The sequence below is a fragment of the Prionailurus viverrinus genome, chromosome E2, assembly GCF_022837055.1.
Source record: "Prionailurus viverrinus isolate Anna chromosome E2, UM_Priviv_1.0, whole genome shotgun sequence".
NCBI lineage: Eukaryota > Metazoa > Chordata > Mammalia > Carnivora > Felidae > Prionailurus > Prionailurus viverrinus.
The window spans coordinates 54,277,676-54,298,978 of record NC_062575.1 but is presented as its reverse complement, the minus strand read 5'-3'; the positions used below and the strand labels follow the sequence as shown (position 1 = coordinate 54,298,978).

The 21,303-nt window shown below is 59.0% G+C and overlaps 3 protein-coding genes and 1 non-coding gene across 4 annotated transcripts; 2 read left to right on the top strand and 2 right to left on the bottom strand.

The window, feature by feature from the left end:
- Nucleotides 1–2,654: 2,654 nt before the first annotated feature.
- SLC17A7 (solute carrier family 17 member 7) lies at nucleotides 2,655–13,096 on the top strand. Its single transcript, XM_047834160.1, has 12 exons — nucleotides 2,655–2,796; nucleotides 6,812–7,064; nucleotides 8,240–8,358; nucleotides 8,643–8,757; nucleotides 8,836–8,923; nucleotides 9,079–9,165; nucleotides 9,255–9,397; nucleotides 10,060–10,209; nucleotides 10,381–10,513; nucleotides 10,980–11,090; nucleotides 11,318–11,445; nucleotides 11,692–13,096. Exons 1-12 carry the CDS (start codon nucleotides 2,735–2,737, stop codon nucleotides 11,983–11,985), a joined length of 1,683 nt encoding a protein of 560 aa, XP_047690116.1. The 5' UTR covers nucleotides 2,655–2,734; the 3' UTR covers nucleotides 11,986–13,096.
- A 315-nt stretch (nucleotides 13,097–13,411) lies between these two features.
- On the bottom strand, nucleotides 13,412–15,681 carry GFY (golgi associated olfactory signaling regulator). Its single transcript, XM_047836683.1, has 3 exons — nucleotides 14,499–15,681; nucleotides 14,108–14,281; nucleotides 13,412–13,611 (listed from the first exon to the last, which is right to left on the bottom strand). Exons 1-3 carry the CDS (start codon nucleotides 15,679–15,681, stop codon nucleotides 13,412–13,414), a joined length of 1,557 nt encoding a protein of 518 aa, XP_047692639.1.
- A 2,435-nt stretch (nucleotides 15,682–18,116) lies between these two features.
- PTH2 (parathyroid hormone 2) lies at nucleotides 18,117–19,086 on the top strand. Its single transcript, XM_047835333.1, has 2 exons — nucleotides 18,117–18,241; nucleotides 18,763–19,086. The coding sequence occupies exons 1-2, from the start codon at nucleotides 18,117–18,119 to the stop codon at nucleotides 18,935–18,937; spliced, it is 300 nt and encodes a 99-aa protein (XP_047691289.1). The 3' UTR covers nucleotides 18,938–19,086.
- A 283-nt stretch (nucleotides 19,087–19,369) lies between these two features.
- LOC125153858 (U6 spliceosomal RNA) lies at nucleotides 19,370–19,476 on the bottom strand. Its single transcript, XR_007147600.1, has one exon. It is a non-coding gene; the product is annotated as a U6 spliceosomal RNA (small nuclear RNA).
- Nucleotides 19,477–21,303: the final 1,827 nt, after the last annotated feature.

Below are 21,303 nucleotides of genomic sequence, written 5' to 3'. Positions count from 1 at the left end.
AGAGAGGGAGACACAGAATCCCAAGCAGGCTCCAGGCTCCGAGCTGTCAGCACAGAGCCCGTCGAGGGGCTCGAATTCACGAATTGTGAGATCGTGAACTGAGCTGAAGTCAGATGCTCAACCAGCTGAGCCACCCAGGCGCCCAAACCCAGGGAATTTCTAATTGCCCTCCCAGGGGGCCTTGCCCAAGTCCATTGGTGATCCGATGCATGCCATCATCTCCAGCCTCCCCTGCGTCTCCTGGAACAGTGCTTCATGTCACAATCACACAAAACTGTGTCCCACTTTCCAACTCGGCAAGCACCGTTTCCTGTACCGCGGACACTCCCAAAGTCGTCCCTTTCAGTGAACTTTCTCTGGGAAGCTTTTCCAACTTCCAGTTGTCTCTGGTCTCCCCTGGCTGAGTTAGAATCCTCCTGTGGCAGTGGCGGTGTCTGGAACCAGTGTTACCTGGTTGTAGCTCCGCCCCTGTGGTGCGGTAACGCTTTACAATGAGCAGGAACTCAAAGAAGGAGTTCATGAACGAATGCTAACTCTCTCCTTCCATAGTGAGTCCTAAGAGGATAGGTAAACGGAGGAGCCTCAGTGGTAAACGTTGGAAGAACGGCGAGACCAGTGCGGTTGGAATGGAGTCAATGAGGTCGGGTGGCAAGGAGCAGATGGTGAGAAGGTGAAAAGGTAGCGGGGATGATCTCGGGTAGGGTCTGTTGGACCTGAAGGAGCGAGCGTGGGCTCGGGCGTCCACCAGAGGGCGCCTCGCAGCCTCAGGCTGTTGTCTCAAAACTACAACTCCCAGCGGCCCTTGGGGAGCGCGGCTCTTCTGAAGCGCACGGTGAGGTCCAGCGACCGCTGGGACTTGTAGTTAGCACGGGGACCCTCCGTGGGAGGCCGAAGAACTCTTTTTCAGGTCCCCAAAAAAGTGTGGAGCTGGGTCCTTTCCGCCTTCTTCGGTCTCCATGGTGACGGTTCCGGCGCAGGCCCGGGATTTGGCAGCGGCCGGGGCCCCCCTCCCACTCCCTCCTCTTCACCATCTGCTCCACCTTCACACCTGGCCCGGAGCCGCGGCCGCCGCCTCCGCACCCGGGCCGGGGATTCTGCCGCCACAGGGTGGCGCTGGTGGACGGCTCCGCGGGCTACTCCCCCCACAGACCCGGGAGTCCGGGTCTCCAGCCCCTCCTCCCTCAGATCCTGAGGTCCCGGCCCCCAAACCACCACCCCTTACCAGGGATGCGGGGGGTTCTCAAACACTGGCAAAACTGTGAGCCCCAGGGACCCAATGGGACAAGGCGATAAACGGGAGGCCGCGGTGGGCAGTGGCTGCCGGGCCACCGGGTCAGTGGCGCCCGCCCGCCGCGCCGGCTGCTCCCTCCCAATCCACTTGAGGGCCTGTGCCACATCATGAAAATTTAATCCCAAACGCATTTGCGGCCCGACTCAGGGAGGCGGAGAGGAAAGGAGCACCCTCCCGGCGCTTGGATCTGGAAGTGGCCTCAGCATCGGGGAGAAGGGCTGGTCTGGAGAAAGGAGCAGGGGCAGGATCTGCCTGCGGGCCAGGGACCTAGAAATAGTCCGGGTTCAACCCCAAAGGGGCAGGGCTGGAAGTCAGAGATGGAGTAAGAGGGCGGGGACAGGTCCTAGCAGGAGGGGGCACAACTCAGGGGGCGGAGAAAGAACTCCGGGTGTGGGTGGGGACAGAACTCAGACGGACAGATTCCAGGGGAAAGGGGCAAAAATTAGGGCAGGGACAGATGTCTGGGGAGGGGACCGAACTCAGGGAGCGGGTAGAGAACTCGGGGGAGTGGGGACAGAACTCAAAGGGCGGGTTAGATTCCAGGCTGGGAGGGAATTATGGGGGTCGCAACTGGGAACTGGCATATAACCGTCAGGGGTTAGGAAACAGAGGATGCAGAAACCACGAGGGGCATGCGCCCCAAAGGGAACTAGAGATGGAAGGGGGTAGAATTTTAAAAAGGAAAGACGGAAACAGGTGGATGCAAGTCCAGAGGGAAGAAACTAGGTGGGGGAAGAACAAGAGGGGACAATGGGTGGATCGAAATGGGGAGTTGGAATTCAGGGGGAAAGAATTCTCTGAATGAGAAAGCACCCTCTGAATGAGGAAGTCGGAGCTGAGGGACGACGCGGGATGGGGGTGGAATTCGGGAGGCGGGATGTGGAACTGGAAGGCACAGAAACTCGGGGGGATAGGGATGGAGAATGAAACGTAGAAGATGGAACCGTAGGGGGCGAAAGCGCCAGGACGAAATTAGGGCGAACTAAAAAAGAGAGGGAAACCTCAGGTGGGCAAGAGAACTCGGGAGGAGAGAAAAGAGAAAGAAGGGACTGGGGGGAGGATGGAAACGGGGGGGGGGAGTAACTCCGGGAAGGGATAGAATTGGGGCGACGCAACCCGGAGGAGTGAGTTCAGAACCCAGAGGCGTGGTCTTGGAGTGGAAGGGGCAGGCGGAAAGGAGCCGGAGGGCTGCGGGAGGGGGCGGGACTAGAACACAAGAGGCGTGGTCTATCGAGGATGGGCGGGGCATCACCACCGCCCGCCCCGCCCCCGACGCTGAGTCCACTGACAGCCCCTAGGCAGCCGGCACACGCAGCCTCCTTCCCCCCGAGCGGAGCTGCGGGGCCGGCCGGGCCGGGGCGGACCCCGGGAACCCGGACGCGGCCGCCCGGGCCCGCGGGCGGGGGGATCGGCGGGGGGGGACCGGCGGCAGGGGCAGCCACCATGGAGTTCCGTCAGGAGGAGTTTCGGAAGCTAGCGGGTCGCGCCCTCGGGAGGCTGCACCGGTGAGCGTGGTGAGGGTCCTGGGTGGGGAACAGCCCGAGGGTCCGAGGAGGACGCACATTCCCACCTGGACAGAGACGGACAGTTGGACGAGCGATACCCGTGCATGGGGGTTCCACTCATCTGTTCTATTTTCTCCCTCCTCCAACAGTCCGCTCTCCCTGGTCCAGTCTCGTCCATCATCTCATTCATTTTTCCGTGTCCCACCCCACCCCAGACTCTACCCTTTCCCCTGGGACTGCCTCTTTCCTTCTCTTTGGATCTCTGACCCCCTTCCTCACTTTTGGGTCTCTGTTCACTTATCTTCACTCTGCCTCCTTTCTTAGGATCTTGCCCCCTCTCTGAGTCTCTATTTCCCTTTATCTGCAAGTCTCTGTCCCCCCCTCTCTCTGAGTCTCTGGCCACTGGTCTCAGATCTCTATCAACCCCTCTCTCGGGGTCTCTGCTCCCCTCTCTTGGGGTCTCTGACCCTCTCCTTTTGGGTGTCTGTCCCCCTCTCTCTGGGTTTTTATCCCCTGCCCTGGGTGTCTCCATCTCCCTGTGTCTTTTTCAGTGTCCATCTCTCAGAGAGTTTAATCTGAAGCTAAAGCGGATTGGGGCGCATTGGTCCTTGTCCTTGGGGAGAGCTAAGCTGGGAGGAGAAGCCAGGGTATCCTGGGTCTCTGAGGGGGAAAGAAGTTGCAGGCCAAAAATTAGGCCCTGGGGTACGGTGGACTTCCCGAAGGATATAGACTAGAGCTAAGAAGGACTTCTCATCATCCAGGGAGATGACCCCAGTGACCTGGGTGTCCCCAGGACAGTCTGCTGGACACCTCCACCCAAATCTCTCACCCCCAACCCCAGCCCTGGCTCCAAGTCAGAGAAATTACTCAGCTGCGGAGAAGCCTAAAAATATCCGGCCACAGTGCGGGGAGGAGATGGCCTCATCAGGACCATGCCCCTGCTGCCATTCCCTCGGACCCTGTCCCCTTGGCCCTGACCCCGTCTTTAGTTGACCCTCAGTGCCTCTCCCTAGGCCATACAAGTCCTTCTCTAAGACTGAACACCCATCCTCCTTGCTGCGGATCACTTCCTAGCTCCAAAGTTCCCCCACCCTCTAGTAACTGGAAAGATGGGAATAAGGCTGGACAGAAGGGAGGGGGCAGGAGGGTGGTGCAATGGGGGGCGGGGGAGCTGAGATAACCTCACCCCTTCTTTCCCCCATCTTCCAGCCCCTCCCCACCCTTTTTCTCGCCTCCTTTCACGAGTTTCTCAAAATACATCAGTGCGAAGTCAGGAGAGGGAGAGAGCCGTGCTGATGGAGGGGGCTGGAAGGAGGGTGGTGGTGGGAGGGATGTGTTGCTCAGGCCCCCTCCCTCAGCCCCTGCGTCTCAGCTTCTCGTGTGTGTCTGGGCTTCTCAGTCTGTCTGTGTCTTACCTTCACCTCCCTGAGCTGCCTCCTGAACCTCTAGAGACCCCAGAGCTCAGAGCTGCCCCCAAGACAGTCACCAAGGAGCTGGAGTTTGAGAAGAGCTTTGCAGCTGAACCCTGGGCTTTACTTCGATGGCTGGGGAGAGGCAGAATGCCCTGTACTGGACGTAACACCCTGATTCCATTAAATCCTTTAGACAAAGCTGGGGAAACTGAGGCTCAGTTCGAAAAGGGGGGAAAAAATCAATGGATTAATTACAAATGCCGTCATTCGAACCCAGACCAGCCCCTCCCAAGCCTGGGATGGAGGCTGCAGTTTCCTCGAGATGAGTGATCCTGGAGTGGGTGGGAACTCCCTCAGACCAGGAAACAGACGGTCACCCGGAGCGACTTGTGACAAGGACATGGCAGGGGGAGGGGAATGCAGGAGAGACAGGAGCCAAGGTGCCTCCTTTCTGAGAACCAGGCCTTGGATGGGGCGATGGCAGGGGCCAGGGAACGCTCAGAACCCGTCATCACACTCTGGTGTGTGACCTTGGACCTGCTACTTCTGCTTTCTGAACCTCAGTTTCCCTAGTTGTGCAATGGCAGGAGACTACCAAGGGTTAGGGAAGGGGACAGAGGCCTGCGAGAGCAGGGGAGCGGACAGAGAACCGGAGAGAAGCAAAGACAGAGACCCAGGGAGAGGGAGATTGTGACACCTTCTTCATTTTGGTGAACTGCTTCCTAAGCGCGGCATTCCGGGCACCCAGGAAGGGGAGGAGGACCTCCCTCCAGGCCCTCCCCCTCTCTGTTCTTGTCTTCTGGGAATCACTTGGGTCACTTCATCTCTGCACCCTGGTTCTCTTGTCCTGAGATGACCAGTATCACCTGGCAGTTCCCTCCTTGTAACTTCACATTCTACCCTGGTCCCCATTTTATAGATGTGGGATACTGACACCCTCCCCCCCCCCCCCCCCACACACGCTGCAGCCCATTTAGAAAGCCTTGGTCAGGTATCTATCTGACACATTGGAGTATCCACAACGGGTATCAAATTTCAGGGGCTGCAATCACATCCTGAGTTTCAGGGTCCAATAGCCTCTGATGGTAACCCGGGTCAAAGTCTACTCGCTATGGCTGGCAGGTGCTGATGCGGGGTGGGGGCAGTCTCTACCAGTCTGAGCTTACATTCTGGGGCATCTATTCCCCGCCCCCCCCCCCAATCTGGCTCTCTTTCCTGGTCCCTCCTGGGTACTGTCCACTCCCCCAGTCTCTTTCTCCTACCCCGTTTCTTAGCTGCCCCCCCCAACCTCCTTAAGTTCTAGGATGGGGAGGGTGGCTGTGTTCTCTCATCGCTTCCACCCGCCTCCCCCCAGACCGTCTGGCTGTTCTTTCCTCCCCCGTCCCAGTCTCCCTCGCCTCCATCTGTTCTAGCCCCTTCCTGGGATCCAGCCCGATCCCCTGGCTGCGTACCCGCCTCAGAGAGGGGCCGCATCTCGCAAATCACGTCCCCAGCTTGTTTCTCCTCAGTCCCTTGGTCTCTCCATCTTTCTCTGCATCTATGTGTCCTCTCTTTTGGGTTGCTGTCCTTCTCCATCTCTGAGGTTCTGTCCCCTTCCCTCTCAGGGTCTTTGGTCTGTTCTCCCTTTTCTCTCTGGGTCTCTGTCTCTCCTTCTGTGTTCCTGACCCTCTTTGTTTCAGCCTCTGCCCACCCCCACCCCATCTCTGTCGCCCTCCTTTTGGACACCCTGTCTCAGGGCACCTCTCTTTCCCTGCAGCCTCTCTCTGGGTTTGAGGTGGTTCTCCAAATACCCTATCCATCATCACAGACTCAATTCCAGAACGGGCGGGGGCGAGAGCCACACTGGGGACTGAGCCAATCCCCCTACCAGGGCCATCTGTCCCTTGCCAGGACACCACCCGCCACTCCCCCTCCCTACCCCCTAGCAGACAGCCTGAACTCAAGGTTCCCCAGGGATGTCTGGCTGGGCTGCTGGATTCCAGGGACCCTGACTTCTCCCCACCCTCAGGGAATGGGCTTCCGGTGTCTGAAGGGAGTCAGCTGGATGTCAGCCCCACACCTGGGGCCTGGAAGCAGGGAAGGGCATGCCGCAGGGGGCAGGAGAGGAGGGGGTCGGTATATATAGCAGACGTGGCTGAGAAGCATCTGTTCTTTTGACACCTTTGCTGAAGCATCTCCTTAGCGCTTTTTGCTTCCTCAAATAGACTCATATCTGGAAGAGGGGGCTGGAGAATCTCTGGGCCTTAGGGTGGGGGCTGGGGGCACAGGTTCTTGGATCACGAAGCGTACTCTGGGGTCTAAAACTCCTGAGTCAAGAGATAACAGGGCTGGGGGGGAAGGAAACTGAGGACCCCCATATCTGAGTCTGCGAGAGAAGGGAGCTGGCAGTGTGAATTCATGGTCTGTGGGGGATGGAGAGAGGGGGGGTCCAGATTCCTGGATGGGGGGGGGGCGAAGGGAGTTAGGGGCAGACTCTTGGGGAAGGAGGGAGTGCGGGCTTAGAATCGTGGATCTTGAAAAGCAGGAGGCTTTGCACTGGACTCATGGGGAGGAGGGGGCCGGGGGCCTGGACTTACGAGTCTTTGATTCTCGCTGCCCCGCAGCCTTCTGGAGAAGCGGCAGGAAGGTGCAGAGACGCTAGAGCTGAGTGCGGACGGGCGCCCGGTGACGACGCAGACCCGGGATCCGCCGGTAGTGGACTGCACCTGTTTCGGTCTCCCTCGCCGCTACATTATCGCCATCATGAGCGGTCTGGGCTTCTGCATCAGCTTTGGGATCCGCTGCAACCTGGGCGTGGCCATCGTCTCCATGGTCAACAACAGCACGACCCACCGCGGGGGCCACGTGGTGGTGCAGGTAGTTCAGGGGCGTGCCCCGGCACGCCGGCCCACCTGGCCCTGCCCACGCCCCCTGCTGACGTCACGTTCGTCCACGAGCAATCCTGGCTCAGCCCCTTCCTACCGCAGCCAGAGTAGCCCCGCCCATCTGTGCGTCCCCTACGCCTCCCCTCTGCTCTAGGGGGTCTCCTCTTCCTAAGCCCTGCCCCCAGTTAAATGAAGCTCCGCCCCTATTTTTCTCAGTGTAGACTTTGCGCCAGCATTGGGTTCCCTACGTGTTTTGCCCCTGCCCCATTTTGGGCCTCCTAGCAACTTTGCTCCACCTGCCATCCATGCCTGTCACCAGTGTCACAACTTAATCCCAGCCCCATGGCAGGCTCCACCCTGAGTTTTGATCCTGGCGTTTCTGAAGTTCAGTCGCTGCTAAATCCCACTTCGTTGAGTCCGGCCCTTACCTAAAGCCCGCTTCATCTCAGACTTCCTCCCTATTTTTAAAAAAAAAATCTAAAAAAAAAACCCATTTATTTTGAGAGACAGAGCATGAGTGGGTGAGGGGCAGAGAGAGAGAGAGACATACCGAATCCGAAGCAGGCTCCAGGCTCTGAGCACAGAGCCTGATATGGGGCTCGAACCCACGAACCGTGAGATCATGACCTGAGCCAAAGTCAGACGTTTACCAGACAGAGCCACCCAGGCGCCCCAGACATCCTTCCTATTTTAATTCCGGTGTAGATCGTGCCCGTGCCCTAGGAAAAACTCCTGATTTAGGCATTGGCCTGCCTGCCTCGCCTCTTGCTCCCTTCCAGTCAGGCCGCCCCTTTGGCTACTTCCGGTCCCAGGCCAGACCCCACCCAGTCACCCCGCAAACAGTTCGTAGGTTGGTTAAGAGGCGTAAGTGGAGAAAGAGTCCCCACCCCATTTATGCGCCCCTAGACAGTCAAAGCTGGGGCACTGAGACAGCGAAGGCTTCTAGGCAGCAGCAGGCCCCGTTGCTAGGGCAAGAGCAGCCCCTGGAAGCCCACCCCGAGCAGAGTTGGGAGGAGGACGGCTTGAATTCTGATTGGCAGGTGTTTTGGCGCGAGAGGGGAATCCCTGTTGCTGATTGGCTGAGGGACTAAATCTGTCTGTGCTGATTGGTGGAGGGGCAGAGCCTGGGGGCGGAACAGCTCGTTTGACGTGCCTTTTGGCCCGCAGAAAGCTCAATTTAACTGGGATCCAGAGACTGTTGGCCTCATACACGGCTCCTTTTTCTGGGGCTACATTGTCACCCAGATTCCCGGAGGATTTATTTGCCAGAAATTCGCAGCCAACAGGTACAGGGCTGGGGTCTCGAAGTGGGCGGGAACTACAGTTGTGTGGGCGGACTTAGTGGGTGTGGCCTGGCATTTAGGGGCTGACGGGGGAAATGGGAGGAGCCTACTTTAGGGGCGGGGTCTTGGAGGAAGGCGGGGCTTGCGATTGTGGAAGGTGAGACAGAGGTGGGAGCCGGGGGTCTTGGAGAACACAAGGCCTGGCCCGCCGTGGGCAGAAAGAGCAGAATCCTAGCTTTGGCGGGAGAGCTGGACCCTATTCTCGTACTACGGACTCTTCCCACCAGGGTTTTCGGCTTTGCTATTGTGGCTACATCCACTCTAAACATGCTGATCCCCTCGGCTGCCCGAGTCCACTATGGCTGTGTCATCTTCGTGAGGATCCTGCAGGGGTTGGTAGAGGTAAAGCCCTGCCCCACATGACCCTGTGCCTGTTCTGACTCCGCCTCTTCTCGTTGACTTTGGTTTTCTCCTTCCTAGGGGGTCACGTACCCCGCCTGCCACGGGATCTGGAGCAAATGGGCCCCGCCCCTAGAGCGGAGTCGCTTGGCAACAACAGCCTTCTGCGGTGAGAGGAAGGGGCTGGGATCCAGACTTGCGGGTCTGAGGGAGGAGGGGCTGTGGCCTGTACTTCTGTGTCCCAGAAAAGCAGGGGCTGGAAGTCCACATTCCCGGATCTGAGGATAGATGAGCCTCTTCTACATGTTGCACCCTCCCCCTTAGGTTCCTATGCTGGGGCGGTGGTCGCGATGCCTCTCGCCGGGGTCCTGGTGCAGTACTCAGGATGGAGCTCTGTGTTCTACGTCTACGGTGAGGGTCCGGAGCCTGGGTCCGGGTGGCGCTGGGGCGGAGCGAGGCCGGTCATCGCCTCGCTTCCGTCCCCCTCCTGATCCCCCCAGGCAGCTTCGGGATCTTTTGGTACCTGTTCTGGCTGCTCGTCTCCTACGAGTCCCCGGCTCTGCACCCCAGCATTTCGGAAGAGGAGCGCAAGTACATCGAGGACGCCATCGGCGAGAGCGCCAAACTCATGAACCCGGTCACGGTCCGGGCCCAAGCCTGTGGGGCGGGGGAGCGGTGGGGCAAGAAGAGATATCCAGGCAGGGAGGCAGGAGAAGAGGGGGCTTCGAACCTGCACGGAGTGTAGAGTGTAGATCGTGTTGGGTTGCTGTAGACTCTCAGAGGAGACAGGATGGGGACGCACAGTGGGCGGGGCTAGAACCTAGGAGGCGGGGTTAAAGCCCGGGGAAGAAAGGATCAGCAGGTGCTGAGGGCAGGGCTAGGTTGCTAGGTGGACAGAACCAGTATGAGACGTAGTTAAACCGGCAGAGGCGGGATTCGAGTGTGGGGGGTGGGTTGCTTAGACGGGTGAGTGAGGCTAGAATTAGGGGGCATAATGGAAATGGGAAGAGACTCCTGGGCTCACATTTATGGGTCCCTGAGGGTCATCATGGGGTCCGCACACCTGCGAACCTGAGGGACACCGTACAGTCGGGACGCCTGCATCTCTGAAGTGTCACTGTGAGGCTAGGATGCCAAGGTCCCCACAGGGACGTGGTCAAGCTGGTGCCCCTGCGTCCCCAGAGGTTTTAGTGAAGTCGGGAGACCTGGGTCTCTGTGGGACTATAATAGGGTCCCTGAAGGGACACGCAGAGCTCCCAGCCCTGGTCTCGATCTTAGCGGCCGCTCTTCTCCCCCCACCCCCAGAAGTTTAACACACCCTGGCGGCGCTTCTTTACTTCCATGCCAGTCTACGCCATCATCGTGGCTAACTTCTGCCGCAGTTGGACGTTCTACCTGCTCCTTATCTCCCAGCCCGCCTACTTCGAAGAGGTGTTCGGCTTCGAGATCAGCAAGGTTGGGCCCAGGAGGGGAAAGCAGGGGGCGCAGCGGGGGGAGATGAAGCAACCGGGCCCGGATCCCAAGAGGTTGGAACGAGGGACAGGAAGGAGCCAGTGGAGCACTAACCGGGTGGAGATGTCCGGCCAGCAGCCCCTGAGCCCTCGCTCTGTGCGCTCGCTGGTGCAGGTGGGCCTGGTGTCAGCGTTGCCCCATCTGGTCATGACCATCATCGTGCCCATCGGCGGCCAGATCGCGGACTTCCTGAGGAGCCGCCGCATCATGTCCACGACTAACGTGCGCAAGTTGATGAACTGTGGAGGTGAGTGGGGCGGGGCCCCGAGCCGGGTCTGGGACCGCCTGGGCGGGGCGGAACCAGGTGAGGGTGGAGGTGGGGCCAGGGGCGTGTCCAAAACGTCCCGGCGCGGGCGAAGGAGGGCGTGGATGGAACGGAACCCCTGGCTGCAGTCTCAGGGCCCACCTGGTGGCAGGGGCTGGCGCGTGTGACTATGCAGGGGCCTGGAGCTGAGTCTTTAGGGCGTGGCCTAGTCGGGGCGTGGGGCCACGGAGGACCCAGCTGGGGTGGGAGGTGCTGGCCCCCGTACACCTGGTTGAGGACCAGGGAGGTGAGGGTTTGGTTAGGGCGGGCGCGGGCGGAATGAGGGACGAGGCGGGCTGCACAAAGCCAGGGACCGGCATGGAGGCGGCCGGACTGGGGCGGGAACAGGCTGGAGAGGCGGTGTGGGGAGGCCGAGGCTCAGATGAGACGGCCCTCCGGCCCTCCGTAGGCTTCGGCATGGAAGCCACGCTGCTGCTGGTGGTCGGCTACTCGCACTCCAAGGGCGTGGCCATCTCCTTCCTGGTCCTCGCCGTGGGCTTCAGCGGCTTCGCCATCTCTGGTGAGAACCGCGGATCCGCAGCTTGGCGGATTCTGGACAGCTCTGTAGGGAACTCACTGGCTCAGGATAGGGGACCTTCCAGCCTCGCAAAAGGTGGTCTGGAAAGAGCCGGGGTGGGCGGCGGGGGGGGGGGGGGGGGGGGACGTGGGAGGTGGGGCGGCTCGGTAGGAGTCCCTCTGAGTGAGATTCACTGAGTCAGAGTGACGCCTTCTGGGTTGCCTCGCCAGGGTTCAACGTGAACCACCTGGACATCGCCCCGCGCTACGCCAGCATCCTCATGGGCATCTCCAACGGCGTGGGCACGTTGTCAGGCATGGTGTGCCCCATCATCGTGGGTGCCATGACTAAGCACAAGGTCCGTGCACTGGCTCTGACCCACTCGCCCTCCGGGTTTGTGTATGGCACCTTCCTGACGTGCGACAACCTCTCCGGGCTCCATTCCCTGCCCTCTCCTGGGTCTTTCCGCTTCTCTCTGGATCCTTGTCTCCCTTTCTCTGCCCGTCCTCCCCCCCGCCCCCCCCCCCCCCGCCTTCTCTCTCCCCCTCCTGTTTCTCTGTCCTCTGACCTCACCTCTCCATTGTCACCCCCCCCCCCCCCACAGACTCGGGAAGAGTGGCAGTACGTATTCCTAATCGCCTCCCTGGTGCACTATGGGGGTGTCATCTTCTACGGGGTCTTCGCTTCTGGAGAGAAGCAGCCGTGGGCGGAGCCTGAGGAGATGAGCGAAGAGAAGTGTGGCTTCGTTGGCCACGACCAGCTGGCTGGCAGTGACGAAAGCGAAATGGAGGATGAGGCTGAACCCCCCGGGGCACCCCCTGCTCCCCCTCCTTCTTATGGGGCCACACACAGCACAGTTCAGCCCCCAAGACCCCCACCCCCTGTCCGGGACTACTGACCATGTGCCTCCCACTGAATGGCAGTTTCCAGGACCTCCATTCCACACGTCACTGGCCGGAGTGACTGTCAAGGAACCCCAGTCCTCTCTGTCCTGCTGCAGGCCTAAGAAGCACTCGCCCTCTTCCCCAGTGCTGTCAAATCCTCTTCCCTTCCCAATTGCCTCTCAGGGGTAGTGAAGCTGCAGACTGGCAGTTTCAAGGATACCCAAATTCCCCTAAAGGTTTCCTTCTCCACTTGTTCTGCCTCAGTGGTTTCAAATCTCTCCTTTCAGGGCTTTATTTGAATGGACAGTTCAATCTTTGACTCTCTCTTGTGGTTTTGAGGCACCCTCCCCACCACCTTCTCTTTAACCCCTGGGACTCTCTCGGGTTAAGCCCTGAGATCACTCAGCCTTCCTCTCCTTTCAGAAAAACTGAAGATCTTCCTCTAGAAGTTCCCAACCTCTCCCGATTCCATTTTGCATTTTCCAGGTTGGGTTAACCAATCGCCCATCCCCGCCATTCTAGGGATTGATTCTCACCAGCGTTTCTGAGGGAAAATGGCGGTTTCAAGCCCCCCTCCCCCCTTCACCCCCTCCCTCCACCAGCAGGTTCTGCTGAAGCACCAAATTCCCCAAGACCTCCCTAGCTTAGCACAATGTCTAGGTAAACAAGATGGCGGTTTTAACACGATGCCTCTCTCCACCCCCATGCACTTTTTCTGACACGTTTTCAGGTCTAAATAGTGGCTGCTCAAGTCCATCCACTCAACGGTGTGAAGCCACCATCACTGAACTTCCCCATGGTGGTTTCAAGATGCCCCTCTTCCCCCAGTTCCTTGCACTTTATTCTCCTGGGTGGTTTCAAACTACCCTCATTTTCTCAGTGGCCATTTGTTGTGTCCCTCAGGGGCTAAATGACTCAGAACCTGGGATCCTTCCCCTCTCAGACTCCCCTCTTTCGGCTTAGAATTTGGGGAACCTATGCAGGAGAAGTCACAGAATCCCAGGAAACGGAATGGGGCTGGGGGAGAGGGGTGTTTTTCCCCGGAGCAGGGTTGTGTCTTTGTGTCTGTCTCTGTGACTGTGAATCCTGCCCTGCCCCACTCCCAATAAAATGCTTTGGTGTTCACACTCAGTCGTCCTTGGCCTTGGCAGTCACAGGAGTCTGGCCCCCCAGCTCCCTCCTCTCTCAGACCCGGTATCCTAGGGTCCCAGCCCCCTCCTCTCCCAGGACTCAGGCCAGAGCACGGGTCTAGCTTTGGGATCAGTTGATTTATTCGGCCGCACTCAAGACGGTGTTCTCCGGTCACAGCGAAAGCTTCTCTGTGGGTGGGACTTCCTATCCAGGAGGACTACTAGGTAGCAAAGCATGCCAGGAGGTCAGGACCTCTGGGTCCTTCCTCGGCCTGGGGATGGCGCAGGTCTGGCGGGACGCGAGCGGGGCTCACACGAAGTTGTTGGGGAGCGTGGCGGGGGAGAGCGGCTCCAGGCTCTGGGGGCGCCTCCCGCAGGGCGGCGGGGGCAGCTTGGGCGGCAGCGGGGGGGTGGGCGGCGGCTGTTTGGTGGCGATGTGTGAAGGGACCCAGGCATCCGGCGCGTAAAAGTAGAGGTCGTAGGGGTCCTTCGGGGCTTCCAAATGCATAACTGTGGGAGCGAAGGGGCGAAGTCATCCCCAGGCAGACAAGGGGCCTGTCCCCTCACTGTGCCGCGGGCCAGTGAGAAGGCGGGAGAGAGGATTACGACTGTTCTTTAGAACCGGGTTTTCAAATTAAAGGGCGGGCGCCCCATTCCCCAAATGGAAGAGGAGGCGTGGCATCCGCGTAGCAGGGGCGGGGCCCGCAGGGGGGGCGGGGAATGCGGGGCTCCGGCCCCGCCCAGGGAGGGGGAAGAGGCGGGGCTTGTAGGGACCCTTGGCTCCCAGCCCGCTGCAATTCCCAGCTGGGCTGGGGGCGGCGCTGGACGTGTGTGTGCGTGTGTGTGTGTGTGTGTGTGTGTGTGTGTGTGTGTGTAATTTCGGAGATTTGGGGGCAGGATCATGGAGAGGGGTCGGCGCTTCTAGGGATCTAGGATGGAGGACCTGTACTTTTTGGCAGGCGAAACCAGGTTAAGGGAGCGTGCCGTCGCTGTAAGGGTCGCTCACCAGGTTCATCTCCGTCGTTTGGAAGCCGGTGATGTGCGAAGGGCCGGTGTCGAGCCGCCCGGCGGTAGAGACACCACAGCAGCAGGAAAATGCCGATCAGCAGGCCGATCCCCGCGAGGAATAGGCAGAGGGCCCCTCCCGCCGCGCCCCGGGGGCGCCCCACCAGGGTCACACCTGAAGGACGAGGGGCCAGGAATTGAGCAATCTAAACCCCTAGCCCCCTTCTTCCTGAGACCCCCCTCTTTCCTCAGTCCCAACATACCCGTCCTCAGCGCCCTCCCGCCTTAAACTTAGGAGCCAGGTCCCCAGCCCGACCTCTCCGAGACCCAGGAGTCCTGGCCTCCAGCCCCTTCTTCCCTCGGACCCGGGAGTCCGGGTCCTGGCCCCTCACCGGTCTCCTCCACTCGTTCCACCACGATGATAGTGTTGACTCTCTCACCTCGGCTGCGCCGCTGGGGGACCCGCGGAGTGGCAGGGGCCAACTGACGGGGGGACCCTGGAGGAGCAGGGGGGCCCGCAATCCGGGCTGAGGGAAGAAGGGCGTCAGGCTCTTTAGGGCTAGGGTCCTGGGAGGCCTTCAACTCAACTGTGCCAGGAGACTGTGAGGTGGGCAATTTAAGGGAGTCAGGCTGGGTGACTGCAGGGGTTTCTGCTTTGGGCTTCAGGGGCAGCTCATTTAGGGCAGCTGGTGCTTCGTCCTTGAAAGGTGTAGTGGTTTCTGAGTGAAGACTGGCGGAGATCTCAGGGTCCGAGGTCATGGGGTTCTCTGTTGCATCTTGGTAGTGGGTTGTGGGGGATTCTGTCTGGGGAATTTCAGTGGGGTTGGGGCTGCTGGTTACATGGGATTCTGGGTGGGGGCTTTCAGTAGAGTCAGGATACAGGGTCTGGAGGGATTCAGAGTGGGGGGTTTCAGTGGTGTCAGGGTTTGGGGTTTCTGGAGTTTTGGGGTGAAGGCTCTTGGTGGGGTCAGGATTTGGCGTCTCAGGGACTTCTGCACGTGAGACTTCGATAGAGTTAAGTTTGGGAATCTCTGGGGATTCTTGGTGTGGAGTTTGTGTAGGGTCAGGGTTTGGGGTTTCAGGAAATTCTGGGTGTGAAGTTTTGGAGGGACTAGGTTTGAGGGTCTCAGGAGATTCTGGGTGTGGGATATCAGTTGGGTCAGGTTTGGGGGCCGCAGAAGGTTCTGGATGTGTTATTTTGGAGGGGTTAATTTGGGGGGTCTCCAGGGAGTCCGATATTGAGGTGTTGAGTGAGTTAGATGTAGGAGTCTCAGGAGACTCTGGGTGTGGGCTTTCTTGGAGGTCATGGTTGGGAGTCTCAGGGAAGTCAGGGCGGGAGGGTTCAGGGGAAACTGCATGAGGTATTTTGGAGGGCTCAGGATAAGTAGCCACGGGGGAATCTGGGTTAGGCTGGTCTCCAGTGGAATTCTCAGAAGCAGGAGGGGGGGTCTGAGAAGGGTGGCCCATCTCAGGGAGGTCGGAGCCTGTAAGCGGTGAGGCCGAAGGGTCAGCCTTGGAACCCAGCCTGGCGAGGAGGAAGATGAGGACGAAGAGGATGGGGCAGAGGGATTTCATGGCTCTGGGAGACGCCTATAGCTGCGGGGAAGCAGGAAGGAAGGGGTTAAAGTTGGAAGCCTCCTGGGAACCCCCGCCCCCGCCCCTGCCTGGAGGCCACGCCCACTGGTCCCCAGGTGGGCCGTGATCCCGCCCAGCTCCGCGCCTGGGAGAGGAGGACCTAACTGCAAAGCCCTGAAGGCTGTGCAGTAGCTAAGGGAGACTGAGGCGCGGGGCTTCTTGGGAGTCGTAGTTAATTTCCTTATGTATTTCCCCGAGGCAGGGGGTGGGGGGCAGAAAAATTGGGAAAGAATGACACGTCTCCAAGCCCTCACACCTCCTCAACTTCTATTTCAGAGGATGTAGACCTCCAAGGAGATGCAGGATCCCTTCCTCTCTGAGGGCTCCAGGGACACCATCAGGGCACAGTTGTTTACGCTAAAGCAGGCTCAGAAGGAATGGCTGGGGGTTGGGGGCCCAAATGCCTGGATCTGAGGGAGAAGGGAGATTCCTAGGATCTGGGGGAGAAGGTTGCTGGGGGTTCAGACTCCCTGTTTCCAGAGGGTGGAGGGCACTGTGGGTCTAAATTCCTGGTTCTTTAGAGAGAAGAGGCCTGAAGGTTCACACGCCTAGAATTTTGAAGTGGGGGGGGGGAAGGCTGGATAACGGGGGAGAAAGGAAACAGGAGTATCGAACTCTAGGGGACTTGGAACTCGGAGTCCGAGTCTTGGGTCCTCCACAGATAGGCGTGGAGGGTTCTGGATTCCTTAGCCTTCAAGAGGAGAGAGCTGTGGGGCAGGACTGTTCTAGTCCCTCTGTTTATTGGCGATGGAGCTGAGATCCCAGACTCTCAGGACTGGTCTGAGGCAGAGACACCTAGGTCTGTGCCCAGTGGGAGGTGGAGGCGGCAGATACCTGGATAGGACAGGGTCACTTGGGGCCTGGGGTCTCTTACCTGCTCAGTGGGGTCCAAGATAACAGCAGGTGAGCAGAGCTGGATGCAGAGATGGGTGAATGTTGCAGAATGGCTCTGGGCGGGGCAGCAGGAGGTAGGGTCCCAGGGGCGCAGATGACGCACCTGACCCCCTCCCTGGGGAGCCTGGGAGCCTGGCGACAGGCTTGTTCTCTTAAAGGGACAGAGATAAAGAACATTGTTTCTGGAATGGGGAAGGGAGTTAGGGCCTGGATCATCTATCCAGGGGAGGGATGTGGCCCAACCAAGCTATCTTTTCTTTGAAACCAGGCGTCCAGGCCATCTTGTGTCTCCTACATGCGAACCCAAGAGCCTAGGTCCCTGGTGCCCTTTTACTTCAAGACCCAGGAGTCTGGGCCTCCAGGTCCCTCCCCTCAGATCCAGGAATCCTGGTTCCCAGGCCTCTCCTGCCTGGGAGAACTAGGAGTCCAGGTTCCCATGTCTTGCCATTCAGATACCCAGATGGCTGACGCCCTTTGGGACTTCCCAACCTTGGCCTACCTCCCCACTGTGTAGAAAGCACCCTCTTAAGAGCCAGTGTGAGAGGACTGGGCCTTTACAGCACCTCCAAACTCCTCCCCAAGAAGGCTTAAACCGATGCACGGGGTCACTCTTGTCTCTTTCCCCTCTTTGCGGTTTTTCTGACTCCTGATTTTGCTCATCATTTTACCAGCCTTCCTCCCTGCCCCCCCCCGCCCCATACCCTTTGCCTTCTTCTGCCTTCCCTTCCCTGCCCTCTATCTCCCACTCTATCTTTCTGGTTCTCTCCCGCCCGGATTCATCTCTGGGCATCCCTGTCCGGGCTGGCTGTCCTTCCATCTCCTGTCGTTCTCAGAGCCTCCTCCCTCCACCCTCCATCTCTAGCTGGCTCTTTGTCTTCTTCCCTGTTCCCCCTTTCTTTCCTTCTTCCTCTGTTGCTCCCTTTCTTCCTCTCTGTCCTTTCCTCTGTCACTCTGTCTTTGTCCTTCCATCTCATGGTTACTTCATCTACGTGTCTCTGCTTCTCTCCATCAGTCCCTCTTCTGTTGCTTTCCCTGTCTCTTTCTCTGTGTCTCTGGCTTCTGCTCTGATGGTCCCTCTGCTGGTCTCTATTTTTATCCCTGTGACACACCTCCCGTGTCCACTTCTCTGTCTGTCTGTCTCTCCCCCTCCTGCTTCCCCTCGGGTCCCAGCTCCTGGTCCCAATTAGTTGGTGGCTGCCAAGGCAGAGGCAGGGCCCCCACTCCTGGCTCCTCATTACTGCTGGCGGCTCCTAATGAGCCTGGTGGAGGGGCTGACCCTGCGCCCCCAGCCCCCTGGTCTGCGTCACTGCCCGCTGCGGGGGCTGTGGAGGCGATATAAGGGGGCCGAAGCCTCGCTGTCCGAGCCCACTGCGCGGTATCGGGCCCTGCAACCGGGCGCAGGAGGTGGGTGGGTGGTGGGGTCCGGGGTTCTGGGCCAGGACGTGGGCCTCACTGAGCTCTTCCGTGTCTTTCCACAGGTGATGGAGACCCGCCAGGTGCCCAGGAGCCCCCGAGTGCGGCGGCTGCTGCTGCTGATTCTGCTGCTTGTGCCCTGGGGCGACCACACTGCCTCAGGAGTCGCCCTGCCCCCTGCGGGGGTCCTCAGGTACCTGCGTCGCCCCGACTTCCGACTCCCAGGGAGGGGCGGGGGTTCCGAGAGGTGGGAATAGACCCAAAGAGAAAGGCGCACAGAGACTCTAGAGAGAGGAGGACCAGAGACTAGGGGTGGAGAGAGGTGGAGTGTGGACAGGGAATCAGCCCGAGAAAGAGATACAAGAAGATTCAGAGAATGGCGTTGGGAGATTTGAAAGGAGTCCAACAAGCAGCGGCGGATTCATTGCTTGAGCAAAGTTTACTGGGTTCTCAGTGTGTGCCAGGTCGTGCGCTGAGCGCTGGGGGTGGACACATGCATCAGACTCGGTCTCCGTACTCAGGAAGCTTCGAGCCCGGTGAGCAGAGAGACAGAGACCCACACAGAGAGAGACGGGGGACTGAGGACAGACAGCGAGCCACTCCACAGGACGGTGCAGGGACAGGGCTTCGAATTAGACCGCGGGGGGCGGGGGTACAGGCGGCGGCTGGCGGGGCCTGGACCCGCGGTAACCGCATCTCTTGGTCTCCTGGCAGCCTCCGCCCCCCCGGGCGGGCCCGGGAGGGCCCCGCCACCCCGCTGTCGCGGCGGAGCCTGGCGTTGGCTGACGACGCGGCCTTCCGGGAGCGCGCGCGGCTGCTGGCCGCCCTCGAGCGCCGCCACTGGCTGAACTCGTACATGCACAAGCTGCTGGTGCTGGACGCGCCCTGAGCGCGGTGCCCGCCCAACCTCAATAAAGATCCTCCCGAATGCCTCGGGTCTGCGCCTCCTTCCTGCGCCCTCCGGGTGCTCGCGCGGGGTCTGGGGGCGGGGCTTGCGTCGCTACTCCAGCGGACCTCTTCCCCGGTTCACTCTCTCTTTGCTCTCCCCACTTTTTTTTTTTGTTGATTGTTTGTTTATATCATTTTTCCAACCACCCTCTCCCTCTGGATTTCTGCTCTGCCCTCCCTCCATGCCCCAGCTCTGTCCCCTCCTCTCTGTGCCTCTGTCTCTCCCCACCCACGGGTCTCTGTCCTCCTCTCTGGGTTTCTGTCCCTTTGTGTTTCCCTCTGAGTCTCTGCCCCCTTCTCTTATCTAGGCCTCTGTCACTCTCTGTGTATCAGTTCGCCTTCTCTGAGTCTCTGTACTTCTGTCTGTCTTTTTTTTTTAATGGAACGCTTCACGAATTTGCGTGTCATCCTTGCGCAGGGGCCATGCTAATCTTCTCTGCATCGTTCCAATTTTAGTATATGTGCTGCCGAAGCGAGCACATGTCTTTTTTCACCCTCCTGGTTTGCTAACCCTTTGCATCGTCTCTCTACTCTTCTTTCTGCTTCTAAAACTCTTCCTTCCATTCTACATCACTTTCTTTTTTCTCTGCCTGATTCCCTCATGTCTTTTCTTTCCTCTGTTGTTTCCGTCTCACCTTCTTCCAGTTCTCATTTTCTCCTTATTTCCGCTCTCCCATCACTTCCTGACTTCTGTTTGGGCGCAGTGGAAAGATCGGGGGCTCTGGTGTGAAGAGGTACCTGCCATTCAAGACCTAGATCCCCCAAACCTAGCTGTGTGGTATGGGAAGGACCGCTTAATCTCAGCCTTTTTCCCCCCTCATCTGAGGATTAATCCAGATACACCATGAGGAAACATCACAGCACCCGCGAAGCAAAGCGCTTTTGTTGGAGACGGGTTTCTGCCTCTCTAGCAGCAGCTTCCCGAAGTTTGTTCAGGGTTTTCTGACTGCGCCCTTCCCGGGAGATCATCAGGGCGCCACGTTGGGGCGGGAGGAGACAGCAGAGGGTACCAGGCGTGAGGCTCCACAGGCACAGGGTGCGGGCTCAGGTGAAGCGAAGCAGCAGCTAATCACGATCTGTCTCTGTTTCTATCTCTGTTCCCGTCTCTCCCACCGGCGGCTTGGCCGACCCTTCATCCCAACCGTCAATGGTAACCATGGCAACCTACTCGTTCAGCTGCACTGACGTCTCTGAGGCGCGTCCCGGGGGCGCGGCTCGTGCGGACCGCGCGTTGATTGGCCTACACAAGAGGGCGGGGCTGGGAGCGTGGGCTCGCGGGGAAGGGGGCGGGGCTGGCGCTTGGTAACTGGCAAGCTCTCCTACAATTTATTTCTGGGAGGCGGACCGCGCCCTAATTGGCCCTTAGACTGCAGGGGTGGGGCTGCACCTCTGATTCAGAAATACTGAATAATGAATGAATAACTATACTCCTCAACACCAACCCGGGTTGGCCAAATTTCACAAATAAGACTCTAAAAGTCAAGAGTAATTCCCCCAAGTTATCAGCGACAGTAAAGGACAGAAGGGTAACTGGAACCCAAATCTGTAAAGTCTAGACCTTTCCATAACTCTCATGGAGAAATGGGATTAAAGTTATGTGCAGTTACCATATGCCGGGCACTCCTGTAAATATTGCATCCGCATTGGCTCTTTGAAACTCACAACCCTGGGAGGAGCCTTACAGGCTTTTGGCTGGAGGGCCTGGTGGTTGGGTCTTGGCCTGCGCTCCTTCCATACCTTACTCCTTCTCTAGATGTCTTGACTAGCGTTTGAGGCTTTTCATGAAATGGTGCCTGGAAGTCTTCCCCTCTCCCCTCTCTTTTCCCCAGGAAATTTCAGCAATTCCCCCAAACGTCAATCACCATCCACAGGGAATAACACCTACACCCCCATCTCCAGACTGTGGGTTCAAGGCTGAGGGCTCCAGCCACATCTTGGAACCCTGACACTCACCCCATCCCACAGGGGCTGGGTGTTCCCCCAAACCCACTCCTCCTCCTGGGTTCCTGTTTTGGAGATGCTTCACTGTCTTACCAGTCACTGGGTCAGACCCTCGTGCTGTCCTTGCCCTTTCGTTTTTCATCCTCCTTCACAGCCATCAGTCTCTGTCTCCATCCTTCCCACTCTGCCTCTCTGCCCTTCCCCTTCTTTCCATCCACATCCCCAGTGCAGCTCAGGCTTCGTCCTCTGCCACCTGGACCACGGCTCTAGCCTTCTCCCCACCTCCTGCCTCCTGCCTCCAGCCTCACTTCGTATTCATCCCCTGTGCAGGATCGAAGCTCTGTCCCCCACCCATCATTGATTCTG